Genomic DNA, 18,828 nt, shown 5'->3' on the forward strand with positions numbered 1-18,828 from the left:
ATTTGATGATTTAGGCTTTACATGTCTGCTTTTAGACATTGTAAGAATTCCTCTGTTCAGCTGTTAAAGTGCTATGTTTCCTGTGCTCTCTGACAATGTGCTCTAAGATTAGTTAGTACTTGATTCCCAACAAGCAAACACACAGTTTAGTGTGTGTGCCATGTGTGCCAGTATGCACAAATAACGCTCAGGCTTCCACACACACAAACAAAACACATAGTCTCTGTGAAGCCTACATTTAGATGTAAAATATTCAAAATCTGGAGATGAAATAAGCTGCAACTTACAATGTGTGGCTTGTATGGTATCCTCAAAATCACTTTCACAGCCACACACACAGTGACACACACAAACACACACAAAAACACACAGTCTGGCACTGTCTCCCAGTGTAGTGCAGCAGTGTCCTAGTACTGGCCTTGGAGGCTGCCTGGCCCTCCATCATCCATCATCTCTTGCCTGCCTTCTCCTAGGGGACAGGAAGAGCATTACAGCTAGCCCTTAGAAACCAATTAAAACAACACAGGCCATGCCAGTGTGTGTGTTTGTGTTTGTGTGTGTGTGTGTGTGTGTGTGTGTGTGTGTGTGTGTGTGTGTGTGTGTGTACATGTGGGGATGTACATTTTTAGTGTTTTAGCATGTGGCATACCTGTGTGCTCCATTTTTTTGCCACATTATGATCTATATGAGAGAGTGTGTCTTGCGTTTGTGTGTTTTCTAAAAAATGATGTATTTTTGCGTGGGAAGACATCTAAATGTTCATGTCTTTGTCCAGTTTCACAGCTTGTGTGCTTGCGAAAGGCCAATGATTTCTCCCACGTGTATTGTTGATCTGCAATATTGGCCTTTCCCAGACTTCTTTATCTCTCTCTACCTCTCTATTTTTCTTTCCTTTTGTCTTCCCTCATGTATCCTCCTCAGCTTTATCCAGCCATCCTTTTCACTTTCCCTTCCAGCCTATCATGTCCTTCTATTGTCTCGTCTCGCTCGCTCTCTTTTTTTGACCAGCATCGAGAGAGAAGACTGTCTCTTTAGGGGGCCTCTATCGACCGGACCGCTGCGATTTGCCAGTTGTGTTTTATAGCTGAACAATAAGTCTCGCTGTTACAACCTTGAGAGAATTAAAAAAAAAAAAAAAAAAAAAAAAACAAGCCAATACTAAGTAAATACTTTCACTTCTTCATAAAGGTAGGATTAAAACTGGAGTGTATCTACTTTTTTATGATCATATAGTCTAAACATGCTCTCAAAGCCAGAGAAATGTAATTGGCCTCAATGTGTTTTTGACTTCTTCACATGTAAATATTTATTAGCAAAGACTTCTCTTATCCAACTTCTTCACTCACTTGATTGCCTCCATCAGTTAGTTTGTAAGTTTTTGTTTTTGAGAGGCTTTCATATCACACATAAACTTCAGAAGCCTTACGCCATGTTCATATCATCTCTCTCTGTGTCCCCTGCTTCCTCCTCCTCTAAGTAGCAGATGCTATCTGTGCACTGCCGCTCAGCCGGCCACAATAGGCCTCACACAAAGCCTCCGACACAACGGGACAAGTCAGAGACGAAGAGAAAAAAGGGAGTTTGAATGGGTGTAGAGCGCTGCGACGGCAAGAGGAGAATAGAGCGAGTGTTTAGGCTGGTGGCTTTTATCAAAAAGGGCTTTTTGATTGTGTTGTTTAGTTGTGGATGTAACAACTTGTCTATGTATGTATGCTTGTGTGTGTTTTGATAAGCCAGTGCTTATAGAGAAAGAGAGATTTGATTACCATATCTGAAGATTGTGACTGGTGCACTGCACTACTGTGTGCCACTCACTCTTTTGTCTCCAGCTAAAATATATGCATTCAGGCACACTGACAAAGAGATAGAGAGTGAATTAAAAAGACAAGTCCAGAGAGGAAGAGGGAAAGGGCAAGGGAAGGAGGAGGGATGTTCATAATCAGCCTAGTTGATGTAAGATGGAAAACACTCCTTAATTATTTCACCGTGGCATTTCAGTTTTGGCCTGCATGACACTGGGCTTTGTTCCCATTGTGTGTTTCTGTTCGTGGTGTCCTGAACACCTGTGGCTTTTACTAGCCCACCACCTTTTTTATAATGATGTCAGACTGGGGATCATTGTGAGGTACCAGCTCATACTCATTGTGAGAGTAGAATGAGAGAGTGGATCCAATTTATCCGTGAGATAGTAGATACGCTTAAAGGAGTTGTTCAGCATTTTTTGGAAGTATGCTGATTTGCTTTCTTGCAGAGAGTCAGATAAGAAGATTGATACCACTGTCATATTAATGGAAAATATGAAGCTACAGTACAGCCAGCAGGCTGTTAGCTTAGCACAAAAACTGGAAGTAGGGGGAAACGGTTAGCCCAGCTGCGTCCAAAAGTAAAAGCCTACCCCTTTAAAACTAAAACATGTCATTTTTACACTTTGGTTTTTGTACAGATTAAACAAACAAGATATAAGTGAGCTTTAGGCAGATGTTGTTATTTTTTGACTGGGATAACTAGCTATTTCCCCCTGTTTGTCCACTCTTTTCATTAAGCTAAGCTAACCGGCTCCCGACTGTAGCTCCATATTTACTGCAGAGACAAAAGAATGATATTGTTCTTCTTATCTAACTGACGGCTAGAAAACAAATAAGCAAATGTCTAAAATACCAAACTGTTCCTTTAACAAGTGTTTGGCACCAATGATACATATCCTCCACACCCATAGGGTGTTGTTATCTCTATTTAAAGTTGAAACAGGAAAATTTGTTACTCTGAAGACCTGGTTACATCATTTGTAACAGCAAAATGTTTTGACTAAAATCAGTTAATTTCACTGGAATTGTTGCCATCAGTTGATTTGTTGGCAGAGGCAAAGTAAGTTCAAAGGGTAATTTGGCATACAGTTCAACTTTGGTAAACTTTGACAATCAAATAGTTAACCAATTGCAAAATGTCTTGACAATTGAGGGGACAAAGATGGAGGAATCATGTTAGCTGTGCCATTAGAAGTGAGTTGTGAGACAGAAGTGGATGGTACAAGACGTTCCCTTAAATTAACAGAACCATCTGAGAAGTCATCCATGGAAACTCTTTGGAGAAGGGCAGGCACTTTCAAAAAATACTTGGCAGGTGATTGGATGAACCATCTCTCTATCACCTTGCAAGGCAGCTAGATTTGCATTGCTGATTGGTCCGAACCACCGGTGGACTAGCATACTTTTTGGCACTTAGTCTTACCTCTCAACATGTGTATATGTGTTTATCCATGTGTGCTATCTATCTACTCTCATTATCTACACAAAGCAGAAAATGAATTGTGGACATACATTATATGCAGTGCACTTGACGCTCACACAGCAAGAATGAGTGCATAATAACTGATCATTCATTTTATCCTTCCTTTATGGCATGAGGGTCAGCGTGACCTTACCCCCACTACACGACACCCACCCACCAACATATCATCCGCTCTACCCTCCTCCCACATCGCCGTGACAAATGACCCCACCCCCCACCAGGTTCTAATCCAATTAGCCTTAGCCCTAATTATGGTAGTAATGACTGATTACCAAAGGGGCTATTGTCTGCGTTGGGGCTGGATGAATGGGACCGTGATTAGCAACTGGGCTAGCCTTGGGTAGCCATTAGCACCTCTGCCCACCTTTCACAGACCTCTTGGGGAAAGAGAGGGAGCAGAGGTCACTGTGTGTAGTAATTGTGTTCAGTAGATTAATCGTCACAGAGTTAAATGAGAGATGTAAGTGAGGGCTTGATGGGTGGGTCCAGGTTAAGTGTGTGAGTTGGCAGGTTGTGAATGTTTGACTGAGTTGAGGTGGAATTAATGGATCCAAGGTCATTTTTCATCTCACTTAATGAGTTAGAAAGTATCTGGTTCTTGCAAAATGGGAGATGGCTATAATGACTTAAGGAAACTGTCAGATTAATTCATTTGGGGACGTTCCTGCTGACATACAATATATGTTCTATGATGTACTTTGGGTAACAATTGATTGTCACATACAGTACGTTGTTCTGGGTAATTCATGTCCTCTTTCATTTGTTCCTCCTAAAGTTGTCTCCAGAGACGGGGCCCAGACAGGGAGGAACCATGCTGACCATCATGGGCGAGAACCTGGGTCTGCAGTTCAAAGACATCCAGAACGGAGTCCGCATTGGCAAGGTGGCCTGCAACCCTCAGGAGGACCAATACATCAGTGCTGAGCAGTACGTGACACTATCTCTCTCTTCATCTCTTCACTCTCTGAGACTGTCTACTTCCCTGCTTGTCTTTGTCTGATATTGATGTGACACTGAGTGCTAAGCACAACACTGCGACTCTCTTTCAGACCTCTGTTTCAGTAAAACCTCCAAAGGTTAAATACTGCTTTCCCCTTTCAAACAAAACCAATTCTATGCAAGCTGGCTCATGCTGTGTTTGGTACTGCTACTCTTCCGCTGTAAATCAAATAGTAGCTAAGTTAACATAGAATATTTTATTCCACTAATAATAGGAATAATAGCTCAATCAGAATTCAATTACCTCATGTAACCACCTTCATCACAATAAATTAGCCCATTCTGAGAGAAATTTAATGACATTTGAAGTGGGTGGTATACATCCTTTAAAAACTGTTCCACATATGAAAGCTTGTCATGTGAATGCTCCATCTGATTAAGTCATGTTTACCACTTTCTGGGAAATTCTGAGTCATGGCAGGTGCCGCGGGTGGAACTTAACTCCCATTTACTAAATGAAATAGTATATTTTGGGAAAAACATTACTTGAGCAGCAGTAGTAAACCAATCATAGTGCCACATACTCTATGTAGATCCATCCTTTACCAAAGCTTGTGGTGAAGGTTCAGTCTATTTCAAATGACATAATTCTTAGTTTCAACTGTAAACAGGACATCATGATATCATGAGAATCATCAGTTAGATTTAGTTACTTCAGAATGACAAATGTAGATTCTTAAACACAGCTGGAGTGGATGTTGCCACTGCATTATTATGGCTACCCAGAAATATTGGGGCCTTCAGCGCAACTACCAGATGAGTCACACTCTCTCTATTTTATGTTGATTTCATCCAGAAGTAGAGAAGATACAATTTAGGGCGAGAAAAAATTGGGGACGCTTGTCACAGCTGGAGGTGTCCTCAATATTCTATTTCCAACTATGTAGCTGTCATTTGTACACAAATGTTCCATTTACTGAGTTTTGCAGCACAGTCCCAGCAGATTTTATTTTCTTTGTGTCCCCTCACTGAGAAGGAAACACAAGAAATGTGACTTTGATGGTTTGACAGTTAGGACAACAGAATGCTGTGCAGCTCTCACCAGCGATGACAGGTGTCCCCTGAATGGGTTTAGAAATATCGTAGCTACTCAGAGCGACTTGATTTATAATTTATAACCTCATATATAGTGGTGTTAACACAGATAATACCAGCTTTACATTTGCTTCAGTAGCCCTTGAGTGATATTATGTGGGTCTGTGTTGTAACTTTTCTTGTTCAGTTTGTCCTAGTGATCACATCCAAAACCACCAAGGTGTCAACGTTTAACCCCATCAGCCCTGTAACACTGCATTGGCCTGTTGCCATAGCACCCGGAGGAGGAGGAGGAGGAGGGCGCGGCTGGCAGTCAGGCTGTCATGCTAATTAAAAGTGATGTTAGCCATACGGTGCCATTAGTGGCCCGGTTGCTCTCGTCATCCCTGTGACCCTATCAGAGCTGTAGCACAGGAGACAGGATAGGGTTACGGGACTGACAGCACAGGTCGAAGGTCATCTGCTGGAGAGAGTGGAGAGAAAGAGGTGCACTGATTGTTGGGCAAAATGTAGACACATTGTTCCTGCTCTGGTTTTCTCTTTCTTTCAGCCAGGGCTTGTACTTTATAGAGCCAGCACACGTTTCCTGCTTCTGTGATTGGACTGAAATTGAATTGCAGGAAAATGTGGCATCTCCCGGTATTTTAATATTAGTAGGCTTGTCATTCACCTCAGTCATTAAATATTTACTAGATGGATTTGATTCCTCATTGAGAAAACAGAACCCAATATCCCTCTTTTTAATGCCTTATTAGTAGTTTCTATGTGACAATTTGACATATGTTTAATTTTTCACCATCACATTTCACTTCAGTTACTTGATTGAGGGAGGTATAATTTATAATGTTGTCATCTTTACAAATGCAATATGAACTTGACTGTCTGTCTAACCACATAATAACAGCTCAGTGTAGTCATTTGTGCAGTAATGATGCGAGTGAAGCCGTGTGTCTAACTGAGAGCTGTCCAGCATTTTAATCACGGCCCCTGTCATAGCGGGAGAACCAGGGAATAAATGAAAGGGAAAATAAAAACAATGAAAACATACTGCATCGGAATGTGAAATTCATTGTCATCGCAGCGCTGCAGTTGCCATGGCCACCTGCAGGGAGGATGGAAACAGGAGAGTTAATAACTCATCTCGGGGAGTGAGAGAAGCTGAGGAGATCTGTAGGATATGAGCTCGTTCAATTAATCAGTCTCTCTCTCTCTTTAACCCTCGCTCTCTCTTACTCTCTCTCCTTCTCTACCACCCTCTCTCTCTCTCTCTTCTGCACTCTCGCCCTTTCTCTCTGTCTCATTCGTTCGCTCTGGCTAATTAACAGTCAAGTGTGTCTCCAGTGGGTGAAACATGAAGGAAGTGTGTGTGTGTGTGTGTGTGTGTGTGTGTGTGTGTGTGTGTGTGTGTGTGTGTGTGTGTGTGTGTGTGTGTGTGTGTGTGTGTGTGTGTGTGTGTGTGTGTGTGTGTGTGTGTGTTCTCCCCGTGGGCTACACTGCCGCCACTCCCCTCACTCAATCATTTCTCCAGTGGATTTTCATTTGGCCAGCCAGCGCCCAGGGCCAAGTGCGAGGCTTATGGTTCTACAGTACGCACTAATGTAGACACACACACACACACACACAACCTCCTTCTTTCTTTCTTTTTCTTTCTTTCTTTCTGTCTTTCTCTGCTTTTTGTTATTTTTATGAATAAGGCTACAGAAACAGTTTATTCTTTGTGATTTGGACTGAGCAGAAGAGAAATGTCACACTGTTGTCTGTTCTGTACTGTTTTCGCTCTCTCTTTTCTTCCCTTCCTTTACACTTTGTTCAGTCAAGCTTCTTTCTTCTGATACGGCTAGCTCATTCTCAATCAAATATTGTGAATAAGACAGTTGACTACCGTGAACTTCATTTATTTATTTTGGTTGCACCGATAATCAGGCTCATCTCTTCGCTTCTTGTGTTTCTCTTTTTCAGGATCGTGTGCCGGCTGAATGATGCAACAGGTTACAGGGTGCAGGAGGCTCAGGTGGAGGTGTGTGTGAGGGACTGCATTCACCCTGACTACAAAGCAGTCTCAAGCAAGGCCTTCACTTTTGTGGTATGTGTTGTTGATTTGGGAAACAGCTACATAAAAGCTTTGTTGATGTTGCATTGGACATCACTGGTTCATCACAGTCTAGCAGCCATGATTGACCCGCCTGCTCTTCTGCCTGTGTGTCCCTCCTTAGTCTCCGTACTTCACCCGTGTCCATCCTTCCACCGGGCCGCTGTCTGGAGGAACAAGGATCACCATCGAAGGCAGTCATCTAAACGCAGGCAGCGCAGTGTCTGTAAAGATAGGACTTCACCCCTGCCGCTTCGAGAAGTGAGTGAATCCAAAGTACTCAAAAATTTACAGTTTGTTCATAGTTTTTAACAACCCTCCCTGCATGGTTATTCTCTTTTTTAAAAAATCCATTTTATTTCTGGTTGCTGCCTTTGATTTGCAGCAGGTTGACCTCTAGGACTGCAATTCACAGCAACTGTGAGAATGATGGTATAGCTTTTCTCAGGGATGATGATATCATTGTTCAGTTGTGCTGTTAAGTACATGGCCTACATTTTGTCAAAGACATGACTATAATTTAGAAGGAATTGTATGGTGTTGCTGGTAATTGGTAAATCACATTTTACTCATGTATACATATAATGAATACATTTAAAAAAAAAAAAATCATTTTTTTGGTGTTGAGAATAATCTGCCACTGTTCTCACTCACTCTAGAGATTGTGCCAGGATTTCAAGGAGAGGACACATAGATCCAATTTGATATGACTCTAATTCCTCAAGCCAAGAACTCTATTGTTTCTTTGAATCTCCTCTTGGCAAACTGACAAGAAACCGTACTCTACTCTGGACTAAATCCTCTCATGTATGGTGTCTGACAGATGGCAGAGAAAAGAAACCTCGCAGAAAAGATTGTTAGTGCACTAGAACAGGGCACCTATATACTGAAAGGAATTTCCAAGCAGAAGCTTCACTAGTCAAGGTGACTGTTGGCAAATAAAGGAAAATGTTTATACTCCTCCCTTTCATACGTTTTTTTCATTATAGGTTAAGCCTTAGTGTAGAGTTTTTCTTGTTTCTCCTTTTAGAGCAAATTCATATAACACTGCTGTTTTTATTATAGTGGTTTCCTTCTCTGAGGCAACAAGTGACAGGTTAAACTAATGAGCTTGGACCTATCAAGTTCTTTTTATATTATATCAAAAGAAAAAGTAAAGGCCAATTTAAAGCTCTGTAGCACATCCCGAGAAAGGTGACCATAATAGTCTTGGCCTTTCATTCACTGAGCAGTAATAACCTTTATGGCCAAAGTAATGAACTGGTTGAGTCCATCTCTTTAATGTGTCTTTGTATTCAGTGGGGCCTCTGCTTTAATCAAAACCTATTTACCCCGAGTCACTCATCCTCTTATCTCCCTCTGCAACCCCTTCTCTTTCATTCTTTTTTCTTTCTTTCTGTATCCCCTCTCGGCTTTCCTTTGTGCGGCGGCAACCTTGTCAAAAATACGTCCGCGGCACCACAGGCGCTCTTGACGGCGACAGTGTTGTGAAAACGGTTGCCATGGAAACGCAGCATTAGTGGAATGTGAAAACTTTTTTTTTTATCGACATTCTTTTTCTTTCCTATCTTTATCCTCTCTTCAGTCCCTCTCTCAGTCTAAGTGCGTGTGGAGGACGCTGTTGAAATTGCCTCCTGGGAGACAGCAGGGATATGTCCAACAAAGACGCCCGATTCCCCCCATTTTTTTTTTTTTTTTTCCTTTCCTTCGCCGTTTTTGTTCAGTCTCCCAAACCAGCCCCGCCCCGCTGCAAGCCACTCGGAATAGAGGCGGCAAAATAGGTGTTCTCTTTCATCTTCTCCATCATCTTCCGTCTTTCTGTGGGCTTCACTTTCACAGCAGATAACGGCAGAGGATTTGTGTACGGATCAGCTTGCTCTTCTCATGTTCAAAATTTCACACTGCGCCGCCCGCCATCATGTCTGCACAACGCGCACACACACCCCTACTTACACACACTCGCAGAGCGCTGTAGGATGTTACCAGACGACGAGTGATGCAAAACACATACTTACACATCGTTAATGCTCTGCCTGCCTACTGTATTTATATGCAAATTTACAGACCTCCACACTGCGCACAAGCTAGCGCACACCTGCTCGATACATTGATTACACACATACACCCAGACTGTCTCGCAGGTAGCCATCTCCCCACTGCTCACCAAGCAGTGTTTCCCCCCTGACAGGGAGGAGGGGACGCTGCAATGAGCCACTGGTGTGGAGCACAAAGTTTCTGGCAGCAGCACAAAGTTTCCCAGCAGGTCACAGCTGGCTGCCTGTCTGCTAGGGAGGGAGTTACATCACACAGAGAGACGACCAGCCTGATCTGCCACTTCAGATCTATCAGCCAGAGAAAGCGCAGGAGGGAAGGAAAGACAGACAGACAGAGAGAGAAAGAGAGAGAGAGCGAGCTTTGAAGTATAGCACTCTGTGATTCGGGCTGATGAAACTACGGCTGGACAGACTGAAAGATGTTGGCCTTGTGGATAGGCGACTGTGTCACCAGTCTGTGTGTGAGCCTGCTTTTTTTTTTTTGTTGCATCTGATAAATAATTTATGAGTTATTTAAAGGGTGAAGTAGGATTTCTTTCCCTGCGCAGTTTTTTTTTTCTTTGTGTCTATCTCTGTTTCTGTCAGAGTCAACTCCCATATACTCGAAATCCTTTTCAAGACCTTCTAGTATAGCTCTACAGTCCACTCTTAGAGAGGCCATCACCAACCATTGTATGTAACATCTTTCTCTCCTTTCTTCTCCTTATCCCTTGATCTCCTGGTATTCCAGGCGAAGCAGCAAGGAGATAGTGTGTGTGACCCCGTTGGGACAAGCCTCAGGCACCACCCCAGTCATGGTGGACATCAACTCTGCTGAGCTGAGGAACCCAGAGGTCAAGTTCAACTATACAGATGATCCCACTATCCTCAAGATTGAGCCTGACTGGAGTATCGCCAGGTAAGGACACAATAGTATGAGTCTTCCCACAATAGTATAGAGTCTTTCCAGAGCTCATACAGGCTTAAGACATGGAGGATATTTCTGTTACAGCTACAGTATCTCAAAAAGAATACTTTAGGATTGATCAGTTAATTCTCAATATTGCATAAATAGTACAGGTCAACCCTGAAAGCGATGCACACTGAATAATTCACAGGAAAGGTTTCAAAACTGGGCGATATTGGCTTAATTTTTCACATTCTGCTTCATCATATAGTTAGCCCCGTCAGCGATCTATCATTGTATAATACATCAGCATGTCATTTCATTATCTATAATTTACATCAACAGTGTTTGATCTGCAATTCTGCTTGATGTACATCTATAGAACAGATACAAATGCATCAATACATTATTAATCCCATGTGGTGGTTGTGCCATACATTAATGCTATTTTTTCAAGAAGTGTAGCCAACTAAACTGAAATATGCACTCCATGTAAAATGATAAATGTATTATTCTGCTTGCATACTCGCTGGCTGGGTCTCGAAGAAAAAGCTGAAGATTCCTCTCCATTTTCACACACGTCTCGCTTTTCAAAGACATTATTTATTCTGTTTATCTTTATGTTTCAAAAGTAAATCTTTGAGAGCAGGAACAGCAGTAAAGGAGGCTCCTGAAGCAGTGCACTGCTTGTTGATGAGCTGCAGCAGAGATGTATCTGTAAATATTACTTGACTTATTGAAATGAGACTACATAGCCACGGGAAGATTTCCTGTGCAAACACAAGCTGTGTTGTGGAGGGAAAAAAAAAAGAAGCTTGGAGCTACCAAATGCTAATGGGCTCACTAGCATGACCTAGAAACTCCTCTACTCCTCAGCTCACAAATGAAGCCAACTCAAACACACACACACACACAAAAACACACACTGTTGACTGTCTCATTTACTTCAAACGTATAGTTTCAGGAACTTGTCGTACATTATTTCTTGAGCTTTTTTCTTGATGTTTTTTTTTTTTCTGTTGCATTCATTTAAAAATCTAAAATAAAAGTTGGTATTCAAACATTGGATAGGTCCCATAAATTATCCAGGGATGCAGTGCATACAAAAAAGTAAAAGGCTGGACAAAAAAACTATATAACCTGCACTAGCTCATATATCCAACACTTATTTTCACAGCGTTAATTAAATTGACACAACACAATCATGCCATTGTCACCACTCTGTTGCTCTTTTGAACACAAATAGTTTATCAGTTCTACTTTATCGGTGCTGTTAAAGCCTATTAAGAAAAGAGAAGAATTATGCCTCAGAAATCCCTGCTGAATGAATGTCATATGTGTTGCATTGTTATTAAAGCCACTCTGACCTGTATACAGCATAGTCCAGGTATTTTATTTGAGAGCACATCAGATTTTGCCACCAGACACATTGTCTGTTCAGGCAGTGAAACAATTCACTACATTGCAGGGGGTTGAGGTGAAAATGGGAACCGCTTTTAAAACTCTGCAGGGAGACAAAGTCTCTCATCATTTGAACAAGATGTGAGCGGATGAGAAGTCTCATTTGGAATTGGATGAATGAAAGGTTGAGGGTAGGTGAGGGAAACGAGAACGAAAGTGTTGGCTCCAGCCTTGGGGGGGGGATAACCTCGGCACTCGGCTCGTGTTTGTCGTTTCACTCAGCTCTCCCAGAGGAGGAGGTGCATGGTTCTCCAGGCCAATCACACTCTTATTTACCAAGCTATTTTGTCGCTGTGTCCCCTTTGGTGACCCTGTTGCCGAGGCTATTTCAAACAGTGCTGAGCATCCCTTGTCCAAAACACAAATCTGACATGACCGAGACTTGTTCCCCACCCTTCAGGAAGAAGTTCTCAGGCTAACAACACAAACACATGGCACTGCAGAGATTGTGTGACACTTCATCTTGTTTATGCTGTGTAGCACAGTGTACACAATACACTATGTAGTGTACACTGTATGTGTAGAAATTAATTCTTATCCTCTCATTGAACTACCCCTGTGGAGTGCTGCAATGAAACAAAACAGTTTTTACTGATATTGAACTACTGAATGGTCTGTTACATCTGCATGTCCTGCAGATAATATTCTGCTGTTCCAGATAGAAAAGTGCCACTCTATATAAATCTCCCAGATTCCTTTGTCTGCTCAGTTTTCACTCCTGACTATATTTACCACTTCAACATGTGTTAGCCTCTTTAAAGTGTCTCAAAAGCCCTCTTGTCTCAATTTTTCCTGCTAGTTCCTTAGCTTCCTAGTTCTTCCCAGGCTACTTCAAGGGTCAATCTCACCTTAAGGCTCTGACTGGCCTCACCACCCTCCCCCAGACACCAGCTTTTTCTGTTCAACAAAATGCAGCCAAGTAGACTGCAAGTCCCCAGCTACCAGTGCTTAGAGATAAGACAGCAGAGGCACTAAAATGTTTGATATTCTTTTAGAAAAGCTTTCTTCCCAGGCTTTACAGCACTTAAACAGTAATACAGAATGTGCTTTTGTTGGTGTCACATCAATACAGGAAACTTAGCAACGTACCATGTATCATTTGCACGATATGTGTTTCTGTTCAGTGAAGCCAGCGGTGAGTCACAGTGGCACTGGGCTTAAAGCCTTGCCTTTACCCCACTCCAGTTTTAGGTTGTATGCTAACTTATTTAGCTGCTGTCAGAACACCTCACATCAGATAAAGTTCAGCCTCTCAGGCCAACAGAGGCTGTCGAGAAGGCAGTGTGGGGGTATAGGACTCTCACCCCATATTACCCATGTCTCTGTTGGTCAGCGTCACATAGACCTGAATAGGTCACAGGTGAAAAGGTTACAGAACATGTCAGATCATTGACGGCAAGGCAGTCGCTGAGTGTATCTCATGCTGAAAAATACCACAATGCAACTTTAATACACTCTGAAAATATCTCCCCCTGGCTTTCGAGAGGTGGTGAGGAGAGGCCAAAAGCTTTGGCTCTCAGGAGTAATGCTCCATATTCGACTACCCCTCCCCTCCCCCCCCCCCTCCCTCAGCCTCCATATCGGTTTAAACAAGCTCTTAACATTCATGCAAGGGCTTTAGCGTTAGTATCATTACCTGAAAATGGGCTTCCATGAATAAGCAGGCAAAAGGCTACAGCAGGAGCGAGCATTAATGGTAAATCGCCAACTGGAGGGCCCTCTTGGCTCCCACAGAGAACAGATTTATTAACATTTATCTCCACCGATAGGCCTGCTGAATAGTGTATGCACATGGACCCTTTAAGAAAAAATGACACCAGAAGATACATGAATATGTGACACACAAGTGCACGTAGAATTGTTTTTATTTTCCCCCTTACCATCATACAGTGATGTTTATCCTGACATTCTCTGCAACTGGGGTCAGCGATCAGGTTCAACCATAGAACACTTTTATTTTTTTAAACAGTACTGTTTATTAGGGTCCAACGTAGTACAGGCATGATAAAAATAAAAAACATAGCGCATATGTTTTTTATACATTTTGTTCATTTCTTTTAATTTGTTCAATTGAACATTCATTTATAAAACAGTTTTAGTATATATAGTAAGGCATATATGTCATGATTCCTATTAGTGAGAACAAACAGCAGCTCATGGTGATACTTGTGGCCAAAAAATTTGAAACTAAACTACGAGACTTGAATTTAAATCGATTGCCTATCCACACACAATAACAGTGGCCTGCTTCATTTATGGTTGAAGCAAAACCTGTTATTTATTTGGTGTGTTACACAACTTGTAAATTTGTAAGAGGTTACATCGGGATTTACAAGAGCACTTGTGTTTATATTGTTATTGACTGTAGCTTTATGAAGAGACGTGATGTAATCTGATTTGATGTAATCTATAAAAGGGGAAATTTCAGCTTTCATTGGGGGGCCAAATATTTTTGTTGGAGGGCCAGATTTGGCCCATGGGCTGCTATTTGTCTACCCCTGCTTTACAATATATCTTATTATCTCTTCTTTTAGTGGAGGAACCATGTTGACCATTACTGGAACCAATCTGGCCACCATCAAGGAGCCCAAAATGAGAGCCAAGTATGGAGCTGCCAAGTCAGAAAATGTAAGTGGCTGGACCCAGACACCCGCACACAGTTTTTATTGACAAAACAAGAAAATCAGTGACTTGACTTGGCGAGTGAGACGGAGTCAGACCAGTATAGACACACAGGTGTCTGTCTCCGTTGTCTCTCCCTCTACTTTCACAGTCTCTCTGCCCCTCTCTCTCTCTCTGAAAAAAATGATTTTCAGACGATACACATGCACTCCTGGGACACAGACAGACGCACACACCTGACCCATTGGTCAACCAGCCAAGGGCCCATTTTCTGTTTGTTTTTGATGTTGAATTTCCTTTTAGCAGTTTAACCTTTGAAATGTCAACCAGCAATAAAGCGGCTCTAGCAAATCCCCTTCTCTTCACCTAGCACCACGGGGCTTTGCTAACCTTTCTTCCACTCCCGCTTTTAGCTGAAAGTAAAAATATCCCTTCTTTCTTTTGTCCCCCTCTCTGCAGTCGTTTTTATTTTTCTTGGTTAATGTTTCCATTGACCTATAAACACTGTTTTTTCTGTATCCTTGTGATCTTACACACCCTTTTTGTTTCAGTGTGTTAGTAAATGTGACATATAGATATAACACACTGAAACTATGCACAAGTCTCTTTAGCCGTGCTGTGTTATCATTAACAGCTACTGGCTGACCTCTCCCGTTTCTCTCGATGTCATTACAGTCTAATTTGTTCTTCGGTGACTGATTTAAGTGTCCAACCCCACAGGGGATTTCCAGATGATATCAACACTGATTACGACACTGATGTTATTAAGCCAGACTCTTCCTCATTATGTTATTATGGAGACATTTGATTACTCATATCACATAACCCTGTTTCAGCCATCGTATATATAGTTGATTATTTAACATGATCTTTTATGTAGGAATTTTAAATGTACCTTTTTTCTAGTTCTTGCCATCAGTAGATGTCAGTCAATGCTATTATAGAGAAACGGTGTAACAAGGAAGAAAGGTTCTTAATTTAGCAATTAAATCATCATGTCAAACTTGATTTATCTGCGTATCAAATTTTCTCCCCTTTTCTCTATCCCATCTTCCTTTTTCTCTCTGCCTTTGACCATCCCCCATTAATTACTTCCTCTTCTTCCTGCTTCCTCTCTCCCCTCTGTCCTTTCTTTTCCTCCTCAGAATTGCACAGTAGTTAACAACACTGTGATGGTGTGTCTGGCGCCCTCTGTGGCCGGATCTGACAAAAGCTTCTCGGAGGTAGGCAGCAGTCCTGATGAGATCGGCTTTGTCATGGATGACGTGCGCTCCGTGCTGGTGGTAAACGAGACTTTCAGCTACCACCCGGACCCCGTGTTTGAACCTCTGAGTCCCAATGGCATGCTGGAGCTGAAGCCCAGCTCACCACTCATACTCAAGGTAAAACGCCTTGTGCACTTAGCATTGATCTGTTTTGGCCTCGTCTCTACCTGGCTTTGCTTTACATCCATCAAGTCCTTTCTCTCTTTATATTCATCTCTAGACTTTGCCTCTCACTTCTCTGTCTTCAGCCTCCCTTCTTCTCATGTCTTTCTCTGTGTTTCTTTGTCTCTCTCCTCTCTTTGTGTATTTCCAGTCATCTATTTCTTTTTTTTTTTCCTCCTTTCTCCCTTCTTGCATCACCTCTCTCAGTTTATTTCTGCTGTCTGTCCTTTTCTCTTCCACATAGTAGACCACGCTTGAGCGGGGAAAAGGGGGTTCTTATGTCTGGTTGAATGATGTCAAGATGGAGTTTGCAGTGGTTTTGCATCAAAGCTTTTTATTGAAGGTTGCTCTGTATATAAGGTGTGGAAGAAATGCCTTAAAACACACCAAGCATCGAGGACAATTGAAGGTTAGCTGAGTTTTAGCTCTCAGTTGACACAATAAAAAAATAGCAGATAGAAGCGTGCCAGTAATGTTGAGTATTGTCAAGAATGTTAAAAGCTCACAAATATTATTATACATCTTTAATTCCTGTAAAGACACTTTCCTCCCTCCTTCCTTTCGCCTTTAGAGTATTTCTTTCAACACAGTTTTCTTTAAGATGTCCCTCAACCTTGAAAGATGTTATTTCTTCACCTGCTGTCTCCAATGGGGTTTGGAGACCTTCAAGAAAGAAATAGTTGCTTCCAAAACGCCTCCCTTAAAATCAGGTGCAAAGCAAACTAATGTTTATAAAGTGGACCCATGCATCGCTATGCCACCTGCTCCGATTTCTATAAGATAACTTCTGAAGAGAGACTTCACAGCCGTGTTTACTCTAAGCCATAGAGGCAGTACGCATTTGAATACGTTTTTAAAGGCTTTGCCCCACCCACCCATGCTGTCTTTTGTCACGTCACCGCTCCCCTTGAACTTCAAAGCCCTCTCAGGAGCGAGAGAGGAAATTATCATGCAATTTCATGGAAAACTAAAGCCTTTTTTCTCTTGGCCAATCAGGGTGGAGTTTTAGAAATGAAGAATCACGCCTCTCTCCCCTGCAACTTTAAATATAATTCTATAATGAAAAAAGCTCTGATTGCCCCACCGTGCTCCGGGTAAAGAATTACCAAAATAAGCAGCACAGAAACGGCATCCTATAAAATAATTGCAGAGAAATTAGACATTCATTGAGATTTTCCCGCAATTAATACCTCCCACTCTGCAAAGCATGGTGAGCAGTTAAGAAGGAGGGGGGGGGTTGGAGGGGGATTTCTGTAGAATTTATTTACTCTACTTCCCACCACCTCACTGATTGGCAAAGTGGTGGCCATGACAAAAGACTATGGCAAAGGGCAATTTCATGGAACAATGTGCACAAGATTCTCATATTTTAGTGGCCAGTCAATTCTATGCAGTGTGAAACTCTGTATGCTTGAGATCATGTAAATGATAATACAGAACAAGGTGTTCTAACGTACGAAGATACTAGATTAGGTGTTGTTTTTACATCCAAACACCTCTTAATTTACTAAATGAAAACTAGGTAGGCTGTATTGACATCATAAACCATATTTATGTTTGTGACAGCTTAACTCATGGTTTGATCAGTTTCTATGTGAGGTACTATCTGGCAGCATCAAGCAGAAGCACTGTTGCTATGGTTACCCCCAATTTCATGTATCTTGCACACTGGTTTAGACCTGTGGTCAAACTGTTGACGGACACCTGCCAGCCAATCAGAAGCAAGTATGTTTTTTTTTGCCGTTGCCATGGCATAAATCACAGTCAGAGTGAATCACTTCGAATTTATACTCTACGTTTATAATTCTATTCATGTGGACCACCTTTGATTCAGACCTTACCTAAGTAACCGAAACGTGTGTTTCTCTTTCCAGGGCCGTAACCTGATTCCTGCAGCCCCGGGAAACACTAAGCTGAACTACACAGTGCTGATCGGGGAGACACCCTGCGTTCTCACCCTGTCTGAGAGCCAGCTGTTGTGTGAATGGCCTAACCTGACTGGAGAACACAAAGTCACTGTGAGTACTGCTATAATACTTTTGTATGTTACTGTTAAATCACTAATTTAGAAGCTGTATTATATACAGTATGTGTATATTTGCTGAGTGTTTTCCCATCATGTGATGTGTCTGTCTTCATCATGTTAACCTGATCTGTCACTCACTGATCAGAGCATAGTGCAAACCAAGAGTTTGGCGTTTGGAGCCACACAAAACCTGAAAATGAGCACCAACCTTATCTAAGTGTTTTTTTTTTTTCTATCTTAGATTCCTGTTATTTTATCATCCCTCTTGATTTATTTTTCGTGCCACCTCAACCTCACGTCTGGCTTTTACATTTCTTTCAGCCTCTTCTTCTTCCATAGTTCCAGTTCTCTCCGCTGTTTCCGCTCTGCTATTCATCGCCCTTCTTTATGTCAATTCACTTCCTATCTTTTCATTCATTCATCTCATTCTTTCCTCCCCATCCATCAGGCCTAAATCTCTTCAATTACTCTAGATTTCTCCTCCCCATTCATATAGCTGCACGCACACAAACACACACACACACACATCCCGTCTCTTATACCGTTGGCGATGTTTGCGACTGTATTTTTTTCTTAGAGGCTTTTCACCGGTCTCATTTGGCTGTCGTCCTCCTTGGGATTTGAACAGTATTGATATTCAATAGAGACCAAAAAATGGCTTGTGGGCGTTAGAGGTCTGTGTCTATTTTTACCCTCCTCCATTTGATATTTCATAGACGTAAGCCCGTTGAAGAAGGAAGAAAAAGAAGAGAGGGGAATTAAACATATCCAATGTTTTTTTATTCACAGGCTCTGCAAGCCAGAACTGTTTTGATGTGATATGGTTGAAAGTCATGTGTGTGTAACTGTGTATACTTGTATGTGTTTCGCTGGTTCCAAAGACAGCCCCGGGGCACAGATGTTGCCTCCCCCAACCCAGATATAAAGGGTTTTGGGTAGTT

At 42.0% G+C, this 18,828-nt stretch overlaps 1 protein-coding gene across 4 annotated transcripts in view; it reads left to right on the forward strand.

Annotated features, from left to right (window-relative positions):
- Window positions 1-18,828, forward strand: part of LOC122980395 (plexin-A1-like) — a 192,211-nt gene that overhangs the window by 153,617 nt on the left and 19,766 nt on the right. For all 4 annotated transcript variants that reach the window (XM_044348347.1, XM_044348349.1, XM_044348348.1 and 1 more), the window contains exons 13-19: window positions 4,064-4,215; window positions 7,282-7,405; window positions 7,536-7,672; window positions 10,196-10,363; window positions 14,347-14,440; window positions 15,580-15,816; window positions 17,736-17,879. In XM_044348347.1, coding sequence (XP_044204282.1) covers window positions 4,064-4,215; window positions 7,282-7,405; window positions 7,536-7,672; window positions 10,196-10,363; window positions 14,347-14,440; window positions 15,580-15,816; window positions 17,736-17,879 — 1,056 coding nt within the window. The remainder of the gene's footprint in view (window positions 1-4,063; window positions 4,216-7,281; window positions 7,406-7,535; window positions 7,673-10,195; window positions 10,364-14,346; window positions 14,441-15,579; window positions 15,817-17,735; window positions 17,880-18,828) is intronic.

The sequence above is a fragment of the Thunnus albacares genome, chromosome 4, assembly GCF_914725855.1.
Source record: "Thunnus albacares chromosome 4, fThuAlb1.1, whole genome shotgun sequence".
Classification (NCBI taxonomy): Eukaryota; Metazoa; Chordata; class Actinopteri; order Scombriformes; family Scombridae; genus Thunnus; species Thunnus albacares.